Source organism: Salvelinus alpinus, chromosome 11 (assembly GCF_045679555.1).
Source record: "Salvelinus alpinus chromosome 11, SLU_Salpinus.1, whole genome shotgun sequence".
NCBI lineage: Eukaryota > Metazoa > Chordata > Actinopteri > Salmoniformes > Salmonidae > Salvelinus > Salvelinus alpinus.
Genome location: NC_092096.1, coordinates 44,063,954 through 44,087,284, shown reverse-complemented (window position 1 = coordinate 44,087,284; position 23,331 = coordinate 44,063,954). Strand labels below are relative to the sequence as shown.

At 40.6% G+C, this 23,331-nt stretch overlaps 1 protein-coding gene across 1 annotated transcript in view; it reads right to left on the bottom strand.

Moving 5' to 3' along the window:
• Window positions 1-23,019, bottom strand: part of LOC139534239 (peroxisome proliferator-activated receptor gamma coactivator 1-alpha-like) — a 417,675-nt gene extending 394,656 nt beyond the window's left edge. Inside the window, exon 1 of the mRNA XM_071333188.1 lies at window positions 22,796-23,019. Coding sequence (XP_071189289.1) covers window positions 22,796-22,876 — 81 coding nt within the window. The 5' untranslated portion in view covers window positions 22,877-23,019. The remainder of the gene's footprint in view (window positions 1-22,795) is intronic.
• Window positions 23,020-23,331: the final 312 nt, after the last annotated feature.

The window sequence follows — 23,331 nt, the reverse complement described above, 5'->3', positions numbered from 1 at the left end:
ACCAATACTCCTTAGCCGGACCACAAGAATTTAATGGTCTACCGTATCAAAAGCGTTGGCCAAGTCAATAAAAAACCTAGCACAACACTGCTTAGACCTTTAAGTTTGCAGTGACACATCCATAACCTGAGCGGAAACCAGATCGCATAGGATACTATAGACATCAAGAAAGACAGTCAGTTGGTTATTGACAATTTTCTCCAACACTTTTGATAAACAGTGCAAAATAGAAATTTGCCTATAACAGTTAGGATCAGCTTGATCTCCCCCTTTAAATAAAGGACACACTGTTGCTGCCTTCCAAGCAATGGGAACCTCCCCAGAGAGCAGACGCAGGTTAAAAAGGTCAGAGATAGGCTTAGCGATGATAGGGGCAGCAACCTTAAAGAAGGGTCTAAACCATATGACCCAGATGTTTTTTGGGGGTCAAGTTTAAGGAGCTCCTTTAGCACCTCGTGACCAGTGACCGCCTGTAGGGAGAAACTTTGTAGCGGGGCAGGGGAAAAGGAGGAAGGAGCATCAGGGATAGTCGCATTTGAAGGGGTGGGAGATGAGGAAATGTTGGACGGGCAATGAGGCATGGCTGAGTCAAATAGGAATCCTGACTTCATGAAGTGGTGATTAAAGAGCTCAGCAATGTGCTCCTTGTCAGTAACAACCACATCATTAACATTAAGAGACATGGGCAGCTGTGAGAAGGAGGGTTTATTCTCCAGGTTTTTAAATCTTTTTCCCAGAACATCTTGGGGTTAAAGTAACTAACTTTGGCCTTTTGGATAGCCTGAGTGCACTTATTTCTGATTTGCCTAAACGAGAGTCAGTCAGCCTAAGTACGAGCGTGCCGAGCCTTTCGCCAAATGGAATCGAGGTGGAGTAACTGTGCCAGATCACGGTCGAACCAGGGGCTGAACCCGTTTTTAATTCTCATTTTCTTTATGGGGCATGTTTGTCAACAATACCACTGAAAATATTAAAAAAATAAGCTCCAAGTGTCTTTGACAGAGGGGATCAAGCTGATTCTTTACCAATTTACAGAGACTAAATCTTGAAGGAAGGCTTACTCACAAAAGTTTTTTGCAAGCATCTATGACAAATTAGGACAGGTCGTTTCGCTGAGCAGCCATTACGAACACAGGCAGTAAAAAAGTGATCACTAAGGTCATTACAGAAAACACCAGACTGATACCTATCAGGATTATTTGTGAGGATAATCAAGGGGAGTAGCCTTTTCTGGGTGTTTAAAGTCGTACCTTGTGCGATTGGTACACATCTGAGAAAGATTTAGGGAGTCCCATTGCTTTAGGACTTGGTCAGATAGTTTAAGCCTTTCCCAGTTTAGGTCACCTAGCAGGACAAATTCAGACTTAGTGTAAGGGGCCAGGAGAGAGCTACGGGCAGGTAGGGTACAGGCCGGTGTTGATGGAGGACGATAACACCCAGCAACAGTCAACAAAGAGCTAATTGAACGTTTAATGCTTAATCAAATTGTTTGGGGACAGACTTGGAGACAACCGAGCACTGGATGTGTTCCTTGCCACTCCACCACCTTTGGAAGATCTGTCTTGCCGAAAAAGGTTATAACCAGAAAGGTTAACATCAGTATTCAAAACACTCTTCCTTAAAACCACATCTCAGTAATGACCAACACATCTGAATTGGAGCTGTGAACCCACACCTTCAATTGATACATTTTAGGTAAAAAGCTTCTAGTGTTAACGTGCAGAAAACCCAGGCTTTTACGAGAGCAGAAATCAGTGAAATAGATAGAGCCCAAGTCAGAATTGTGGCTAGCAACAGTAGATGGGCCAGGGCGTACATGCACATTGCCAGCGATCATCAGCATAACTTGAGAGAGTGTTGGAGGGGGGCGCAACTGTACAAGACAAGGGGAGACAGTCCAGGGCAAACAGTGAACAGATCGCCAGGTGGAATCCAAGCAGCAGTGCAGCAGGCAACGGGAGTAGTTGTCACACCCGAAAAAAGCTTCTCCCAAGTGGGAGGCAGATTCCTTGTAGAAAATCCTAGCTAGCTAGCTAACAAGTCTCTGTCTACCACGTGCAAAATGAGGTCGTTCGCTAGCTATTGCCCTTTGGTTTTGGCGAATGGTTCTTTACAACGTCCAAACAAAGTTGTCGTGTGGCTGTGTATTTTCGAGATTGTGAGGAGGATATCTTATGATGTGATCAAAGCAACAATATTGTTTCTTATTGAGGTAATTTACAATTGAAGTGTCCTGGCAGCATTTCAGTTCAAAAATAGAGATGAATCCAGGGGTACTGTATTGTAATGACCTCTGCACAGAGAGAGGGGGATTCAAAGGCCTCTGCATTGCAGTGTGGGATGCTGTGAAACTCTCCTGCCAATGTTGGGCTCAAAGGCTTTGACACCTCTAACTTCACACCTCAGTGCTAATTGAAGTTGCAGCCAGATCTGTTCTGTCCTAGCAAGCTTGATAGCCTTAGCATTCAGTCCATATGAAATAAAATATATCATTGTAATATATTTTTCTTCTTGGCTTTAAAAGTAGCTCCACTCTAAACATTACTCACTCAGTTCCAGGTTGGTTGGTTCTTGCAGAAAAATCCAAGTTCATCTAACTCTAAATTTATATTTTTGTAAAAACATTCTGAAAAATGCAGGAGCCCATCTACCCATGATCGCTCTACTCATTGTTATCTTGAATAATAAACAATGAATAAATCAAACTTTTGTTTTTACAGCTACAATGTAAGAAATAAACTGCAGCTTTGCTCTCAAATTCCCAGTGCTAGACCCCTTGATTTCTCATAGTTTCACCTCCAAGTAGCCTAATGTCTAAAAAGCAGCCCTGCCTGAAACTGGTACTACCACAGTTCCTGTCTCTTTAGTCCTGACAAAGTGCCCTTTATACTGGCAATATGCAAAGCGCTTCATAATTCTCTGAACTGGAATAATCTGTGCCTTTGATACAGATTCAAATGCCTTGCCCCAAACCTTGAAATGATATTGATTCGGATGTTTCTGGAACCAATTTACACGAGCCATGACATGAGTTTAAGGCACACATATGGAAAGTGGAGCACGGCAAAGTTTGAAGGTGAGTAGTCCCAGAAAGACAAGGACTGACTAACAGTTCTACATCTTACAATTTAAGGATTTTGATGCATATAACCATTGCTAATGCACCACTGACTCTTCAGATGCAGCCAATACTGATTTGCAGCTGCAAGAGAGGCATAAATCGGACACCCCAGACTGAGCAAATGAACATAAAAAAGTGAATGCGGCGTCGCCAGGGACAGGTTAATTTATAAATGTAAACCAATCCATACATTTTAAATGTCCATATAATCATACATTGAGATTTGTTCCACAGGTTTTAGTGTGTTCTTTTTCAGCTTTGAGATTCCAGTGTTCGAGACCATTTTGTTTTTCGGGCAGAATAACAGCCTCCTGTAATTTCACAGTTGGTCAAAATAACTGATTTGCAGGGGCAACTGAAGACATGCCTGATGTGGAGAGGACACGGATGCATATTTAATCAACTTCCCACCCTGGTGCTCCCCTGAGTTTGAGGACCTGATTGCGTCAGCAGACCAGAGAAGAAGGGCCAAGCGCCCCTACGCTGAGAAAAAGTTCTGTCAGAGCGATAACCAGAGCAACCGTCCTCATCCGCGGCAGCCCAACCAGAACATCTGTGCAATAGATCACAGACAATCACCTGCACCTTAGAAACCATTTTCACTGACTCACACACATCAATCTTATTTTTACTAGTCTTTATTCCTTAATGATAAAGGTCTTGAAATGTGTATTGCACGATTGAGAGCTTGCAATTTTGGGGGTTTGTTATTTCATTCATTATTTTTTGGAAGGTGGTTTGGGAATATTGTTTTGACTTATGTCTTGGCATATATTGTATACTCATTTGTTTTATGTTCCATTTCCTTACAGATGTTATACATTTAATACATTTGACTTAAAAAAAAATAAAGAGAAATAAAAGCATGTTTATATAGTTGACATTCTTTTGTGTTTTGAGGTAATACACCTATAGTACAGTGCCTTCAGAAAGAAATCATACTCCTTGACTTATTCCACACTTTGTGTTACAGCCGGAATTCAAATTGGATAAAATTTCCATTTAATCCATTTTGAACTCATACCACGAAGTCCAAGGAACTGTCCGAGGATCTGAGAAAGAACTGTGATGAGGCATAAATCTGGGGAAGGGTATAATTTTTTTTTAGTGTTTTAAGTTTCCAACAGCACAGTGGTCTGCATCATTTGGGAAATAAAAAAAACGGGCAAGAAGGACCTTGGCCGGAAAGGTGACCAAGAATCCAATGACCATTGACGGAACTACAGAATTCCTTGGTTGAGATGGGAGAACCTACCAGAAGGCCAACAGTTTCTACAGCACCTCACCAAATCTGGGCTTTATGGGAGTGGGCAGACAAAAGAATATCTTGAGAAAAACGCACAACAGCATGCCTGAAGTTTACAAAAAGGTATGTGAAAGAGATAAGGAAAAAGATGTGATCAGATGAGACAAAACTGTAACAATTTGGCATGAATGCAAAGCGCTGTCTAGAGAAACCAGGCACAGCTCATCACCCATCTAACACCATTCCTAATGGGAAGCGTGGTGGCAGCATCATGCTATGGGGATGCTTTTCAGCAGCAGGGACTGGGAGACTGGTAAGTATCGAGGAAACAATGAATAGAGCCAAATACAGGCAAATCCTTGATGAGAACCTACTTCAGAGTGCAAACGACCTTGGAACGTATATCTTTGCCCCAGTCTAACAGGACAATGACCCCAAGCATACAGCCAAAGCAACCCTGGAATGGCTTCAGAAAAATAATGTGGAAAGTCCAAGGACCAGCCTAAGCCCAGACTTGAATGCCATTTAAAAAAACTGTGGAAGGACTTGAAGATTGCAGTTCACCACCACTCCCCATCTAACTTAACAGAGCTTGAAAAAAAAAATCTGCAGGGAAGAATGGGAGAAAATCCTCAAATCCAGATGTGTAAAGCTGATACAGACATACCCAAGACGACTAAAATCTCTAATTTCCGCCAAACGTGCTTCTACGAAGTATTGACTCTGGGGTGTTAATACTTATGCAAATTAGATATTGAAAATGTTCAATAAATTTCCTTAAAGCTCTAAAAACATGTTTTAAATTTATTATGGGGTAATTTGTGTAGATAGGAGAGTAAATATACAGTTGAAGTCAGAAGTTTACATACACCTTAGCCAAATACATTTAAACACAGTTTTTCACAATTCCTGATATTTAATCGTAGTAAAAAGTCCCTGTCTTAGGTCAGTTAGGGTCACCACTTTATTTTAAGAATGTGAAATGTCAGAATAATAATAGAGAGAATGATTTATTTCAGCTTTTATTTCTTTCATCACATTCCCAGTGGGTCAGAAGTTTACATACACTCAATTAGTATTTGGTAGCATTGCCTTTAAATAGTTTAACTTGTGGAAGGCTACCCGAAACGTTTGACCCAAGCTTCCCACAATAAGTTGGGTGAATTTTGGCCCATTCCTCCTGACAGAGCTGGTGTAACTCAGTCAGGTTTGTAGGCCTCCTTGTTCGCACACGCTTTTTCAGTGCTGCCCACAAATTTTCTATAGGATTGAGGTCAGGGCTTTGATGGCCACTCCAATACCTTAACTAAGTTGTCCTTAAGCCCTTTTGCCACAACTTTGGAAGTATGCTTAGGGTCATTGTCCATTTGGAAGACCCATTTGCGACCAAGCTTTACCTTCCTGACTGATGTCTTGAGATGTTGCTTCAATATATCTACATCATTATCCTGCCTCATGATGCCATCTATTTTGTGAAGTGCACCAGTCCCTCCTGCAGCAAAGCACCCCCACAACATGATGCTGCCACCCCCGTGCTTCACGGTTGGGATGTTTTTCTTTGGCCTGCAAGCCTCCCCTTCTTCCTCCAAACATAACGATGGTCATTAAGTTTCAAGTTGTCGATATAGGACTCGTTTTACTGTGGATATAGATACTTTTGTACCGGTTTCCTCCAGCATCTTCACAAGGTCCTTTGTTGTTCTGGGATTGATTTGCACTTTTCACACAAAAGTTTGTTCATCTCTAGGAGACAGAACGCGTCTCCTTCCTGAGCGGTATGACAGCTGCGTGGTCCCATGGTCTGTACAGATGAACGTGGTTGCTCCCAAGGATGAACCAGACTTGTGGAGGTCTACAAAAAAAAATTCTGAGGTCTTGACTATTTCTTTTGATTTTCCCATGATGTCAAGCAAAGAGGCACTGAGTTTGAAGGTAGGCCAAGAAATACATCAACAGGTACACCTCCAATTGACTCAAATTATGCCAATTAGCTTATCAGAAGCTTCTAAAGCCATGACATAATTTTCTGGAATTTTCCAAGCTGTTTAAAGGCACAGTCAACTTAGTTTAAGTAAACTTCTGACCCACTGGAATTGTGATACAGTGAATTATAAGTGAAATAATCTGTCTGTAAACAATTGTTGGAAAAGTGACTTGTGTCATGCACAAAGTAGATGTCCTAACCGACTTGCCAAAACCATAGTTAGTTAACAAGAAATTTGTGGAGTGGTTGAAAATCAAGTTTTAATGACGCCAACCTAGGTGTATGTAAACTTCCGACTTCAACTGTAGGTACATGACGCCAATATTTTGTACTACACCTGCAACACGGCATTCCTTGACCTAGCCCCCAATGTCTGCTGTGTGGACCGAGCAGCCAAGTCGAGCAGTCATTTGAAAGAGTAAGATAATTTCAGCGAGACAACTCAAAGGTGATATCCATTAACACCAAGATAATGGAATTCCTTGCCCCTGACAATCAACCGTTCTCTGTCGTGGGTGATGTTGGCTTTCGCGAATGGTCGAGCACCGGTACACACTAACATTACCAAAGGCGCTATTGTTCAGATGTTTCCCTACCGGAGTTACACAGTAATGGCGTCACTGCTATTAACTTCACGCCATACTATGGAAGGCCATTTAGGACTTTGCGTGTCAAAAAAGGTGCACGTCAAAAAACACTATTTGACGCGTTAAATAAGCGTTTAATTTGACACATCAAACAACACAGTTCTATTATAGAATGTTGTGTGTTCTGAATGTGCACGTGCAAGCCAAGCGCCATCACAGTAGCACTGTCAAAGCTGTACAAAAAAAGTCTGCAAACAAGCAAACACCGGCCATGAACGATGTGTTTACAATACCGCGCTGGTAATTTACATTTACATTTAAGTCATTTAGCAGACGCTCTTATCCAGAGCGACTTACAAATTGGTGCATTCACCTTATGATATCCAGTGGAACAACCACTTTACAATAGTGCATCTAACTCTTTTAAGGGGGGGGGGGGGGGGGTTAGAAGGATTACTTTATCCTATCCTAGGTATTCCTTAAAGAGGTGGGGTTTCAGGTGTTTCCGGAAGGTGGTGATTGACTCCGCTGACCTGGCGTCGTGAGGGAGTTTGTTCCACCATTGGGGTGCCAGAGCAGCGAACAGTTTTGACTGGGCTGAGCGGGAACTGTACTTCCTCAGAGGTAGGGAGGCGAGCAGGCCAGAGGTGGATGAACGCAGTGCCCTTGTTTGGGTGTAGGGCCTGATCAGAGCCTGAAGGTACGGAGGTGCCGTTCCCCTCACAGCTCCGTAGGCAAGCACCATGGTCTTGTAGCGGATGCGAGCTTCAACTAATAAATAAAGTAATAAAGCATTATTTGTCAGACCGCAACTTCTGGGGTAGCCAGCTAGCTTTAGCGTGATACCTAGCTAGCACCAATACAACCAGCCTGAAAACAATGAAACTGCAGTCATTTTTATAATTCTTAGCAATGATTTAGGAACTATTAGCTAGGTAGCCACTTTGTCACCTATTGAAATTGAACTTCAGTTCATGAAAATAAATAGCTAGCCAGCTACTTAACCCTGTTGCCCAAAGCTAACGTTATAAGCAGCCAGCTAGCTTCATCTGGCTAGTGATGCTCGACCTGACCGGGTTATGTGTTGTGAAGCTAGCCACAATAAGGATTAGGCATAATAGTAGTTTTTTGCGGTTGGCCTTCAAAATAAAGTACCTTTTTGACAGTGATGCAGAAGGTTACAATTGGTGGAATCATGCCATATTTAGACTAGATAATGTTAAACAAGGTTGGAATGTGAAGCAATGAAATGGGGTATCAGTCTACTCGGTGACACCAACAGAACACAATTGTGAAGAGTTTACGCAAATATTAGCGTTGTAGCTCTTATCGCGGGACTGTGAGAAATCACCTCCCCAGTCAGCCTATTGTGTGTATTGACATTCATATTGCACTGTACAGCTTTACCTAAGGATTGGGGATCAATGATATGTGGTAACAGTCTACTCAATACGCAATATATTTTTTCCCAACGTCCTCCTCAGAGTTATCAGACTCCCAAACATCCACGCAGTATTGTTTTTCCTCTGGAATAGTCGTTCATTACAGATAGTTTGACAATAAATGCGTCTCAATTCACAGTTGTTTCAGAGTCCCACAATAAGAGCTACGATGCTAATGTTCTCTGGGTGTCACTGAGTAGACTGATACCCCATGTCATTGTACAGTGAAATAAGTATGCCCCCAATGCAATTCTAAAGTATAATACATCCAGTGTTAACAGATTTGTCAAATTAACAAATTGTCTTTTGTTGATTGTATATAACATTCCAAACTCGTTTAGCATGATCTATTCAAAAATGATACTATTTGTATGCATTTGCATCACTGTCAATGACATACTTTTATTTTCAAGGCTAACCGCAAAGTCCACAATTGTGGCTAATCGTTAATGTGGCTAGCTTCACATAGATGGGGCCGACCACCATTAATCAAATAAGAACTGTCTTATAAATTAGGGTTATTTTAGATGATGACACCTAGCTATATAGTTAGCTAGCTGACTATAGCTACTGAAACATATGTCGTTTTGCTATGTTTTTGGGAAAGAACATTGTTTGCATCCATGAGCTAGCTAGCTTTTTTTTAATGACCAGCACTGTAGGTGCGCGAGATAACTTAACCAACATCTTAGCATACGTATCGATATGAAATACGAGTGCTAGTGTAATCAATGTGTAATAACTACAACAACAACAACAAAAATCAACGCGTTAAATTGTGACGTGCAGTCATTCAGGTCCTGATTGGTCAACAAGATAATTTGACATATCAAAGTGTTATTTGACACGTCAAATAGTGTGATTTGAAGTGTACCTTTTTTGACATGCAAAGACCCAAACGGCGTTCCATAGAAATCCTGGTTGAGAATGAAACGACTGAACAAAGAAACAGCACAGCAAGTGAAAGAAAAAGGTTTTGATTATGGTACTGGTAGTGGGGACATACGTAAATGCCAAAGAAATTACTTTTTGGTCAGTGTGGTGTGTGTGTGTGTGTGTGTGTGTAACCTTTATTTAACTAGGCAAGTCAGTTAAGTACAAATTCTTATTTACAATGACGGCCTACCTCGGGCCAAACCCGCACGACACTGGGCCAATTGTGCGCCGCCCTATGGGACTCCCAATGACGGCCGGATGTAATACAGCCAGGATTCGAACCAGGGACTGTAGTGACGCCTCTTGCACTGAGCTGCAGTGCTTTAGACCGCTGCGTCTATGTGTGTGTGTTTTGGTATCGGTTCTTTTGGCAAGGAAAATATCGGATATCAGGCAAAAATGTCATATCGGTGCATCAATAAAAACTATGATATCTAGGCTAAATCACAGAAGTAGTATAATAAAAAGTTAGATGAATACTGAACAAAAATATAAAACTCAACATGTAAAAAAGTGTTGGTCCCATGTTTCATGAGCTGAAATAAAAGACCCCAGAAATTTCACATATGCACAAAAAGCTTATTGTGCTCACATTTTGTGAACAAATTTGTTTACATCCCTGTTAGTTAGCATTTCTCCTTAGCCAAGATAATCCATCCACAACTGTAAAATGTGCAGTTTTGTCACAACACAATGCCACTGATGTCTCAAGGGAGCGTGCAATTGGCATGCTGACTGCAGGAATGTCCACCAGAGCGGTAGCCAGAGAATAGAATTTTCATTTCTCTACCATAACCTGCCTCCAACGTCGTTTAGAGAATTTGGCAGTACGTCCAACCGGCCTCACAACCGCAGACTACGTGTATGGCATAGTGTGGGCGAGCGTTTATTTTTTTGTTAATACATTTTACCTCTTTATCAAATTGGTAGTTACTGTCTTGTCCCGTCACTGCAACTCCCGTATGGACTCGGGATAGGCGAACGTTCGAGAGCCATGCGTCCTCTGAAAGACGACCCTTCCGAGCCGCACTGCTTCTTGACACACTGCTCTCTTAACCCAAGAAGCCAGCCGGCCTGCATACTCACCAGACATGTCATCTATTGAGCAGGTTTGGGATGCTCTGGATCGTGTACCACAGCGTGTTCCAGTTCCTGCCAATATGCAGCAACTTCGCACAGCCATTGAAGAGGAGTGGGACAACATTTCACAGGCCACAATCAATAGCCTGCTCAACTCAATGTGAAGGAGCTGTGTCGCGCTGCATGGGGCAAATGGTGGTCACACCAGATACTGACTGCTTCTCTGATCCAGACCCCTACTTTCTTTTGGTATCTGTGACCAACAGATGGATATCTGTATCCCCAGTCATGTGAAATCCATAGATTAGGGCCTAATTCATTCATTTCAACTGACTGATTTCCTTATATGAACTGTAGAACTCATTAAAATCCTTGAAATTGTTGCATGTTGCATTTATATTTTTGTTCAGTATAAATAGAAGTGTGATAAAACAATTTAATTGTGAGAATCCTGTTGTGATTTCAGAGACCTTGTTAGCTCACAAACAGAAAACCCCTTACTGAAAAATTACCAACAAGTTTGGAAAAAATAAATAAATAAGACAGCAAAAAAATATAAATAAATTACAGGCTCCTCTTCATTTGATCTTTGCAGACCAATTAAAGCAGGTAAGTTCTTAGCTAGCTTTCGTGTTCTTGTCTGGGTACTGTTGCCAGTAATATCTTGTAAAAGATCCTCAGCAATACTTGTTATGTGTTCAGTCAAACAATGTAGCCTATACATAGCGTGATATAAAAAGGCAGGCAAGTCATTTAGCAGGTCAATGTTGAGTATGTAGTGGCACTTTTATGAAGTCTGATTAGATAATTAGACATCCATATCATGGCAATATGTTGCAAAGTAAACAAGGTTCTCTCATTAAACCGCTAACGTGTCTTGCTCCCGTGGGCTTATATGACAAGCAAGATGTTGTGGGAGCACTATAATTTATTGACAGAAATGGGTCTGCTAACTCTTCAATAAGTAAGAATATTCACAATAATGAGGGCAAGCAAGTACCATTTGGACAGATATTAAAAAGTTTAAAAAAATAAAAAGCTTTTTGTGGAAATAAATGTTATGACTTTTGTTTATATTTAAAGGGGCAATCCACAGTTGAAAACAGTAACACAGCGTACTCCCGCCACCGTTTCTGTAAAAATCTGAGGGATGGGGCTGGAGAAATTCAGACAGAGCTATGGATGCAAGGACTGACCATCAATTATATAAACTATAGTTGTGACCATATTTTAAAGGTTATACAGTATTGGTTTACCTTTATTAACCCCTCTTCGGGGGACAAATATATATATATATATTTTACAGCTTTTCTGCTACATATACATACATGGTACTTTTATATAAAGCAGTCATATAACAATAATACATTACCAAACATAAACCCTTTAATCCCAACGCTCAGCCACTCTCAGACCATCCCACCTATCACCATAGACCACCCTCGTTTGGTTTCCATGTGCCATATATTTTTCAATTGCGCTGTGATGTTTTCCATGATTTTTTTACCTTTCTAATTGTATAGTATCCACAGATGAGCTAAAGATTATATGAGTATTATATTATTTATTGACTGACTATGGCTTTCCAAATCGCCCGACACTGCTATTTGTAAGGTTCATTTTAAGTGCATGTTATGATTTTTTAACCATTCCTGAACCTGTGACCAGAAACAAGCTACATAGATCATTTATTCTGGTATTGCTCCTATTGATTCTGTCTCTTCGCAGCAAAATCTACAGAGCTGAGATTATATATATATATATATAGCATGGGGCATATAACATTCTTTTGGTGGCAAGAATTGTATATAATAATTTAAATTGAATAACTAAGTGTTGAATCAAGTGTAGTTTTTCATACCACTACATAAACCATGATATATTCTTTTTTTTTTTTTTAACTACACTTGATTCAACACTTTGTTATTCAATTTAAATTATTATATACAATTCTTGCCACCAACAAAATGCTATATATCGGTACATCGAAAATGTTTCCCCATTTTGTAACCTGTATGGCGCAGCTGTCAAATTTTTGTCCTCAAATGAAACTGGTATATTTTTCTATTTATGCCAATTCCTTTCAGCCAATTTGTATCTTTAATAAATGGCAGGAAAACAAGTTCCCTACATTCTCCATTTTCCACTTGCCTCCTACATTTTTGTGGTAGTGCTGCAATCAGTTGGTTGTAAGTAGTGATGCACCGATATGACATTTTTGCCAAAAAATAACGATACCGATATTAACATTTTTGCGGCCTTTTAAGCATTCTAAAACAGTTAAATAGGTATCACACACACGGACACAGCAGTCTAAGGCACTGCATCTCAGTGCAAGAGGCATAACAGTCCCTGGTTCGAATCCAGGCGGTATCACATCCGGCCGTGATTGGGAGTCCCATAGGGCGGCGCACAATTGGCCCAGTGTCGTCCGGGCCGTCATTGTAAATAAGAATTTGTTCTTAACTGACTTGCCTAGTTAAATAAAGGTTACAAACACACACACCACACTGACAAAAAAAGTTAGGGTCCGTCATGGTCTGGGGCAGTGTGTAACAGCATCATCGGGCTGAGCTTGTTGTCATTGCAAGCAATCTCAACGCTGTGCGTTACAGGGAAGACATCCTCCTCCCTCATGTGGTACCCTTCCTACAGGCTCATCCTGACATGACCCTCCAGCATGACAATGCCACCAGCCATACTGCTCGTTCTGTGCATGATTTCCTGCAAGACAGGAATGGCAGTGTTCTGCCATGGCCAGCGAAGAGCCCGAATCTCAATCCCATTGAGTACGTCTGGGACCTGATTTTGACCCCCCCCCCCTCCCCCCTTTGCTCAGGGACACATTATTCCATTTCTGTTAGTCACGTCTGTGGAACTTGTTCAGTTTATGTCTCAGTTGTTGAATCTTGTTATGTTCGTACAAATATTTACACATGTTAAGTTTGCTGAAAATAAACGCAGTTGACAGTGAGAGGACGTTTCTTTTTTTGCAGAGTTTATATAGCTAGGTGTCATCATCTACAATGACCCTAATTTATAAGACCATTCTTATTTGATTAATGGTGGTCGGACCCATCTACGTGAAGCTAGTCACAATAAGGATAAGACACAATAGTGGAATTTACGGTTAGCCTATAGTATGGCATAATTCTACTATTTGTATTCATTTGCGTCATTGTCACTTACATACTTTAATTTTGAAGGCAAACCACAAATTCCACTATTGTGCCGGTCCGGTCAAACCTCACTAACCAGATGAAGCTAGCTGCTGCTAATAACTTTAGCTTTGGGCAACAAGGTTAAGTAGCTGATGAACAACAATACTTACTCACAAGGATTCCTAAATCATTGCTAAGAATAATGAAAATGACTGTAGTTTCTACTGCTCAGTTTCAGGCTGGATGTAGTGGTGCTAGCTACCCCTGAAGTTGCGGTCGAACAAATGATGCTTTATTACCAACGCGGTATTGTAAACACATCGTTCATGGCCGGTGTTAGCAGACCTTTTTGTACAGCTTTGACAGTGCTACTGTATCTTTTTGACACGCAAAGACCCAAACAGCGTTCCATATTATGTATGTCGTGAAGCTAATAGCAGTGACGCTATTACTGTGTAACTCCGGTAGGGCAACATCTGAAAAATAGCGCACTTGGTAGTGTGTACCGGTGCTCGACCAGTCGGCGAAAGCCAACATCACCCACGACAGAGAACGGTTGATTGTCAAGGGCAAGGAATTCCATTATTTTGGCGTAAATGGAGTTGAGTTGTCTCGCTGAAATTTTCGAATGACTGCTCGACTTGTTGACTGCTTGATCCACACAACAGACATTGTGGGCTAGGTTAGGAATGCTGCGTTGCACGTGTATATCGCTAAATATTATGTGGCGTTATTCCGTCATGTACCTACGTTATATAGGTATGCACGGTAGCTTTGACATCGGTTTTTAACATTGCGTTGAACTAGGCGTCAGCCAATACCGATGTTGGCATTTTTAGCTAATATCGTCCGATTCCGATATGTTCATCAATATATCATGCATCCCTAGCTGTAAATTTGGATTGAGCAGATATTCCCATATCATTTCGATAGATGCACATGACTCGGTTTCTATTCATAATATCATTAATAAATAATATACAATAAAACATTTTCCATAAAGAATGGTTTAGTATTAATCAGTATATTTGAGTTTAACCATAACATCTGTTGGAATATTTGTTGGTTTACATTAACATTGTTTATAGACATTGGAGTAAAACAAACTTATATTTCAGTTCTGATGGGGTAAAACAGTTGAACTAAGCTCATGAGGCATTTATTTATTTGTTATATTCTTCAATGAGTACAGATCATTAATTTGTCAAATAAAATATGTAGCAGTTGTAGATTGCCCCTTTAAAATGCCATGAACTGACAGACTGGAGTAATAAATTCACAGCAACTTAGCCATTATAGTATATATCAAATAGTTGAAATATAAAAGGGTTTGTCTGTCTGTCTTGGTTTGAGGACTTCCAGGAGTGAGTGAACTTTATGAAAAACAAAAATGAACCTAGTGTTCAATCTACCAGCAGTGTTAGCACTATGGAAAATCTAATACTGTCAAACGTATAGGTACTTTACCATACACTCCCACGAAAAAACAATTTGATACACGCTGCACAGTACAAAAGTATGGTTCTGAACCGTCGCATGAAGTGAATAAGGTGGCATTTTCATTTAGCTCTTCAGCAGAGTGGCTACGCAACCTGAACTCACCAGTGATAAAATATGCTGAAGGGGAAACTCAGTACCTACTTTGAGACCGGAGCTGTGGTACTTGCAGCTTTTTGAAGCCTCTGGATGATAGGCCAGAGAGCGCTCGTGCACTTTGTCGAGACAAACTGAATACATCGCTTTTGAAGAGCGAAGGGGCCAGACTAGGGAGCGAGGCTGGAATTTCTAAAAAGGCACGCAGCAGAAATGTCTGATGAAACTTTCAGCACCATGGACAGCTGCCTGAAGAACCCCAGCCAGAGGAAAGGCGTGTATGCTGCATTTCCTTCGCAAAGACCGAGTTAATTTGGTAAATTAAGTGGACATGTCAACCCTTGTTCCTCATCCACCTCAGTGGTCTCCTTGTCTACTCATTTAGAATTAGAAGCAGTCAACCCACCACAGACACACACTAACCCCCGGCAAGAGCCAGCGATTCCACAGTTTACCCCCGGCCTCCGTGTCTCAGACTGAATAATGTAGAGCCTTTACCCAGTGCTCAAGCAAGAGTGGATAATCTGGCCACAAGGACAGACTGTGTCAACATTTCCCCTATTATATATTCTGTAGCAGGAGCCGAGAAGCAGAGGCAATGTGTCCATCTCGCCACATGCAGCAGGCCTGGCAGAAGGGATTTTTTATTGGGTATAAGGTTTATAAGAAGCTTTCAGGCCATATCAGCCTCTCTCCAAGAGGGAGTCCAGCAGGCAGCCCATATACTGTAGCAGGCACAAGTCCCTCCCTGGTATTCTGTATAATCTGTATGGTAAATGTGTGAAATTAGGTGGCTCAGAGTTTTTAATTAATTACATGGCTTAGTTTGTTGCCCCACACATCTGCACATTTTGAGAATTGCTCGGTTTTCTTAATGTAAATGGGCAAAGTCTTAATGGTGGCAGAATTATATGGCAATCACAATGACTTATTAATAATGTTTGGGATGATTTTGTTTTTCCCTGCCTAAATACTGTTGCAATAGGATTTTGGAGCATTGCCAATTAAAAGCCTGGTTTAAACACCTAATCCGCTTTAATTCGCAATTGCTTGTAATTCAAAACAGTTCTCCATGCTAAACTGCAAGTGTTTTGTTTCAATGTGCCCTCCTCCAACTGTATTGGACTTGAATACAATTACATAAAAAGACACCTTTCCAGGAAATGTATCCTTAACCCAGGGGACGGCATCCAAGTAAATTTGCATCAAGAATTCAAGAAAACGTGCCAATATTTTGGCACCAATCAAGCGCCATAAGAGGGCTCAAAGCTATTTGCTGTGAATGAACATTCACAGCAAATACATTCGCTCCCATTCTCGTTATGGAGATTATTATAGCTCACGCGTTCACAAATGAGAATGCTTGGAATTCGATGAAGACAGATTTCATACCTCAACATAAGTGTCTTAAAGCAGAATGATTTGAACAAAAATAGGAATAAGGTCCTTCTCTCCAAACACTAGATGGCTGTCCTCTTTTCTGTGAAAGCGGCAGGCCTAGTGCTGCAGGATGAAAACATGACAATACTGCTCTACATCAGGTAGGTTGTTTGAACACCAATAACTCGTAGATCACATCAAGTTGCTTCACGTCTACAGACATTGCATACCAGTCATATTAAAACCACTTAATAGGGATGAAACGGTTACCGGTTTCACGATAAACCACGGTAAAAATCCTGACGATTAGTATTACCGTTTAATTTTTTTTATTATTATTGTCCAGCATCAACCAAAGTTAGCGACAGTCTGCAACGTGGGTTTTGTTTTGTGTCAAAACATGGCAGAAGGCAGTGACAGCCTTCTAAGAGGACCAAATCTGAAGTGTGGTCATATTTTGGGTTTTACAAGAGTGCTGAGGGAAACATAATCGAAGATGGTCACCCTGTCTGCAGAACACACAAAAAAAAATGTTTTTATCACTGCGAAAGGGGGTAACACTTCAAATCTCTTCATGACCACCACCCACCTACTTTATAGCGAATGCAAGGTAAGTTAACTTATCTCAATGCATGATGTGGGGACTTCAGAATGGGGGAAAATGTCATGGTTTGTCTGAGACTTGCTAATAGCGTGTCAATAATGTAAACTGAAGCTTTCAGTGTTACCTACTCCTGTAAAAACACTACACGTTATTCTGCTGCTGTATGCATCATGTGTCTGCAGACTCTATTCACCCATTGCACACGATAACACGTTATGTAGTTTAGTCACCCAACCAACATATTTTGTTCATTTAAAATCCGGCAGACGTCGACTTGGTTGTAAAAGTGTTCCAACAGGAGAAACACTATAGACTCCTATACAAGACTCCTGTATTTATGTCAATTGTTGAGCTCATTGCAAATACTATCACTAATTTGTATTTATGCAAATTGTGCATGGGGTCATTGCATATACTCAAATGCAACACAGAAGATAGACTGTGTGTGTGTGAATAATAATAATTATAATGTGTGAATAATAATAATTATAATGTAACACAACAATACATTTGCTATTCCCTTGGTTACAGAGTGGGCGTGCAGCAGGCAAACACAGTGATGCTACTGGTGCATAATCATCTACAGTTGTGACAGACACTCGAGCAAGCGTTTAAAAAGGACACTCGAGCAAGCATCAAAAAATGCTCAAGACCTCACTGCAGCCCTTTCATATCACATCGCAAAGGACATGATGCCATTTCAAATTGTTGAGGCCTGGCTTTCTGAGGCTGATGAAGGTTGCCGTGCCTCACTACAAAGTGAGTGCTGCTAATTGTATTAGTTGTTTGTTTATTTGATGTGCTTACTTAAGGTTGTGTTCATTTAAACCTACACTAGGGAAACCTACCTCATGGCCACATGGTGCCATCTTTAATGTTATTATTTTCATGTTTATGCACATAATGTGCATAGTGCTGCTAATTTAATTTTTTGCTTGTTGGTTTTCAATATAAAACTTGGCGAAATGATTTCAGTGCTTTTTGAACATTTCCAGCACATTTTAACAATACCGCAATAATACTGATAACGTGATAATTTTGGTTACTATAATTGTGGTATGAAATTGTCATACCGTTTCATCTCTACCACCAAATAATATACAATGAGTCCCAAGTCATAACTCACTTATGATTTCAATACAAAATGTAGTCTATGGAGCATCCAGCCAGTGTCTATCAAATATATCAGATTTATGTTCTTTCAAAGCAATGTTGTGTTCCTGTTGGTTCTGACTGATTGACAGGACTCCTGGCATAAGACTTATTCTTTCTTTTGGGTTAATTCTATGGATACACAATACAAAAAAGACATTTTTTTATAAAAAAATAACTTGAAGCATATCAGAATTCGGCCAATATTAGCTAAAAATGCCAACATCGGCATCGGCCCGATGTCTAGTTTAACGGCCATGTGCAAAACCGATGTCAAAGCTGACATGCAAACCTATATAAACGTAGGTACATGACGCAATGACGCCACAAACAATATAGCGCTTGCATTCCTAACCTAGCCCACATCTGCTGTGTGGATCGAGCAGTCAACAAGTCAAGCAGTCATTTGAAAGAGTAAGAAAATGTCAGCGAGACAACTCAAGGCGAAATCCATTAACGCCAAGATAATAGAATTCACTGCCCTTGAAAATCAACCGTTCCCTGTCGTGGGCGATGTTGGCTTTCACCGACTGGTCGAGCACCGGTACACACTACCAAGCAGGCGCTATTTTTTAGATGTTGCCCGACCGGATCAAATATAAAATTATTGATTTGTATAACACTTTTTTGGTTACTACATGATTTCATGTGTTATTTCATAATTTTGATGTCTTCACTATTATTCTACAATGTAGAAAATAGTAAAAATAAAGAAAAACCCTTGAATGAGTAGGTGTGTCCAAACTTTTGACTGGTACTGTAAATCATGTAGCCTAGAGACAAAATGTATGACAATGTAATGAGATGGACACTTTTTACCAGAGGTAGGACCAAGTCATTGTTTTACAAGTCACAAGTAAGTATCAAGTCTTAGCACTCAAGTCCCAAGTCAAGACAGGCAAGTCCGAATCAAGTCTCAAGTAAAGTCTCAAGTCCTAAACTGAGTTTCGAGTCCTAAACAAGTCATAATGTGCTCTTTACCAAATGTAATACCATTTCATATTTTTAACAAGAGTAATAGTTAGTATATTACATTTACGCAAATCATGAATGCTTTTAAAAATATATATATTTATTACTTTCCAAATAAACGTAATATTTCCATGGAAATACATGGTTAGCCATGAGAAAGACCCGCCCCTCCCCCCATAGCAATCAACTATCGCTATGGGGCGCAATCAGGCGATGTAGGCTTGTACACAATCGCCAAACCTTAACACACACACACACTCTCTGTGTGGTTACAGTAGGCTAACGTATGTCAAAGGTTTTAGGAACAGCAGTAACATCAGGCAGGATTTAGGCTACCAACTGCCTAGCCAGTTGTAGCTCAATCTTGGGTGCAATGATCACGTTCCCGCACTTACTGACTGTGTGGAGGCTCATTTATTTAACGTTACGTTAGCCTACATGCTATACTTGAAAAGCTATATATATAGCTGTCGGCTATATTAGCCACGACTTACCATTCTTTGTGCAGTTTCAAATGTTGAACAAAGTTGGAAGTTGTTGCGCCTCCGTCTAATTTTGTTCCTGCATGTTTCGTAAGTTGCAATCCGTTTTTGTTGACTACTGCGTAGTCTTTATATGCGAAAGTAATAATTTTGGGTATCATCTTTCCAAGGGCTCCGTCTGAATTCACCCACCGACGTTCCTCTGCACTGCCAGACGCAACTTTTTCTCAGCTGGCACAATTTGATTGGCTGCTGTCCGATTCAAAATGTAATCCGTTAAATGAAGAGTTGATGCGCTGCACACTTTTTTTAATAGCATAATTTTTTACATTTGGGCTTGGGGAGGGTATCAAGTCAGTTCGAGTCAAAAGGCTCAAGTCCAAGTTAAGTCACGAGTCATTGGTGTTAAAGTCAAAGTTGAGTTGCAAGTCATCATATTTGTGACTCGAGTCCAAGTCATGTGACTCGAGTCCACACCTCTGCTTTTTACATCATGCAGTTAGTTCTCTCTGATCAAATAGCCTAACCATTCAAATAAAAAAATTATGTGCTGACATGTTAACAAACATGTCCTAAAAACAGGACAGGTCAAAGTAAAATGGACAACATGGAATGGATATATACATTTTTGTTAATTACAGGAGCAATTACAGTTTAGTGCCTTGGTCAAGGGCACATCGACCGATTAATCAGGGATTTGAACCAGTGACCTTTCGATTACTAGTACAACGCTCTTAACCGCCGTATCAAGACTACTCCCAGCTGCTGTCCAGGAGTTTCACCCCGTGGAGTTTCACCCCGTGGGCTAAATTGTCATTATCAGTGGTTTCAAGTTTGTATGCGTACATTTGTGACGAGCTGATCATAGCGAAAAAGAAAATACTTCTGCATTTCCCACTGTGTAAACAAATTGAAACTTATGGCAAATAGGCTCAGGATAACTCCTGATAAACTTGGGTAACTGATATTCAGAGCTAATGCAACTGCCTGTTTTACAAACGGTAGGCCTACCACATGAATAGACATTCATACAGATCCATTGGCAGACACGGTAGGCTACAAGTCAGTAAGCACGGACCAATGTCTTTTTGGGGTGTTTTACAAACTGTAGACCTACTACATAGATGGCCATTCATAAAAATGCCATTTCAGGGTGTCACTGTAAGCTACACCCCAGTAAGCACAGCCAGCTCGACGCCCAATGTCTTCAGGACAAAAAAAATTATATTTCAAATTTTCATTCAGAACCCGAAAATGAACTGGATTTCAACATCTGGAGAACACATTTTAAAAGTCTGGAAAATATGTACTTTCACCTTTCATTCAGAACCTAAAATGAATCTAACTTCAACGTCTGGAAAATACATATTTTAGATGTCTTTTCAATGTCATTTTGCTTACTGGGACAATTCTGGTTTTGCGGGGAAGCAATTGGGAAGCAATTTTTGCTAAGGACAGCAGAAAGGCCAGGACCGGGCTTGATTCTATCAGCATATCACAAGTAGCAAACTGAACCAAAAGTTTCAGATGCCAGCAGATGGAAAGGTAAAACTATGTTGTTGAGTGGGACAGAGGCAGTATAGGCCTATTAAATGAAATGTTAAATTAGTAAAATAGCCTAACTTTGTATTTAAACTATGCAGTAAAACCTATACTGCCCTACCAAGCAAAAAGGCAGCAACTGCTAATTTGGTCGAAAATTAGTTAATGTAATTTTTGCTACATTAAATACATGCTTAAGCATGTGGACAAGTATCCTGCCTCTATTGCATTGTGTTTTGGAGAAATGGTGGTCATGTTAGCAGCAACTGCATACTGTGAAACCAAGGTAAATAAAAGCCATTTCTCAGTTCCACACTGAGCAGTTACTGCCTTTTTGCTTAGTAGTGCAGTATAATTTTGCAATTTCATAATGTGTTATGTATGACAGTTAAGGATATACTTAAGAGTTAGTGCTATCTTGGATCATTGGGACATCCCTACCCTAAACATTTTAAACTTCAATAGGGTAGGGACCTATATTGAAGGGGTGATGTCACCTGTTGTGATAAGAATAAGTTTATTTAGTGGGAAGCCCAAGCACTCAGGCTGTTTGCCTGGAAACCCGACGTTGAATTGCATTGAATTCTACATTGTGCAGAAATGTGAGTCAGGAAAGTTTCCTCTCACGACCTCCATAAACCAGAATGTTAATTAAAATTATATTTGAATGTACTTTAACAGTTGTCCATGCTGTTGGTCCTTTTGGCGGTAGGAATGTGAAACAATATCCACAGGAAAGTATAAATACATCAACTTTTCAAAGAACTGGTAGTGCATTCTGATATTCTGAAGCATGGACAAAACCATGTAAACACGTGCATGAATTTGGTAAACATGCATGCTTTTCCTGCATGTACTCTTATCTTGTGCACATGCTTCAAATGATAGTAATCTGAACCCAGCACTTTGAAAAGTTGATGTAATTATACTTTCCTACAACCGATAAAATACCTTAAAATAATATTTTATTCAACATTCTGGCTTGTAGAGGTTGTGAGTGGAAACTTTACTAATTCAATTATGCCCGACATATAATCCAATGCAATGCAATTAAACGTCGGGTTTCCAGGCAAACTGACAGAGTAGTGCAGGGGTACTCGACTCTTACCCTACCAAGTCCGGAGCCTGCTGGTTTTCTATTCTACCTGATAATTACACCCACATGGTGTTACAGGTCTAAATCAGTCCCTGATTAGAGGGGAACAATGAAAAAAAGGAGTGGATCTTGCTTCGAGGTCCCGAGTTGAGTTTGAGGGGTGTAGTGCAGTAAAGTAGCCTACATGGTGAGACGCCGATGCCAGGATCGTAAAAAGAAAAACGCTTCAACTGAATTGTCGCATTTGCCAAGAGACACGGTTAATTCCTACCACGCGTATTAAGTATACATACGGGCTATTTACTGTGCTTATCAAGGGAATTGGATGAATCCCAAATCATGCACCTGCACGCGGCAAAGGACAGCATTGATACTTTAACCGAGTCGGGGAGGAAGACTGAGGAGTCACATTCCTACCTGCTCGTAGGAATTCTCCCAGGTGAGGTTCGGGAGGCAGGAGGAAAACAGCTCCTCTTCTGTCAGCGCATAACCGTCCATGGTCTGTTGTGTCGCAACGAGTGAGTATAATATTTGTTCGGAATAGATTTTATTCTTCTCTCGTCGAGTCTTTCTACCCCGCTTGCTTCTCCGGCGCAGTGTATTAAACGACCGACAGCTGTATTGCAGCCTGGCTCCGTCACGTGGCCACCTTCTCTACAAAACCGGGATGCCTTCATTGGACCAAGATTATCGTCAAAAAAATTAAATATTCACCTGCCTGACAGCTCAAAAGTAACCTAAGTTTTAAACTCCTTTGCAATTGTCGCCTTAGTCAGTTGTTGTGTCGGCGTGAACTTTAACAGGTCGTAACCTTGAGGGCTTTTCTCCATCATGTTACCTTAGAAACTAGGGACACTTAACCACTTCGATAGTGATTTTCTTAGCAGGTTAGGAAAGCATTTTAGTTTATAATTTTCCTAACCTCCTACGAAAGTCTCTTCAACATCGAAGTA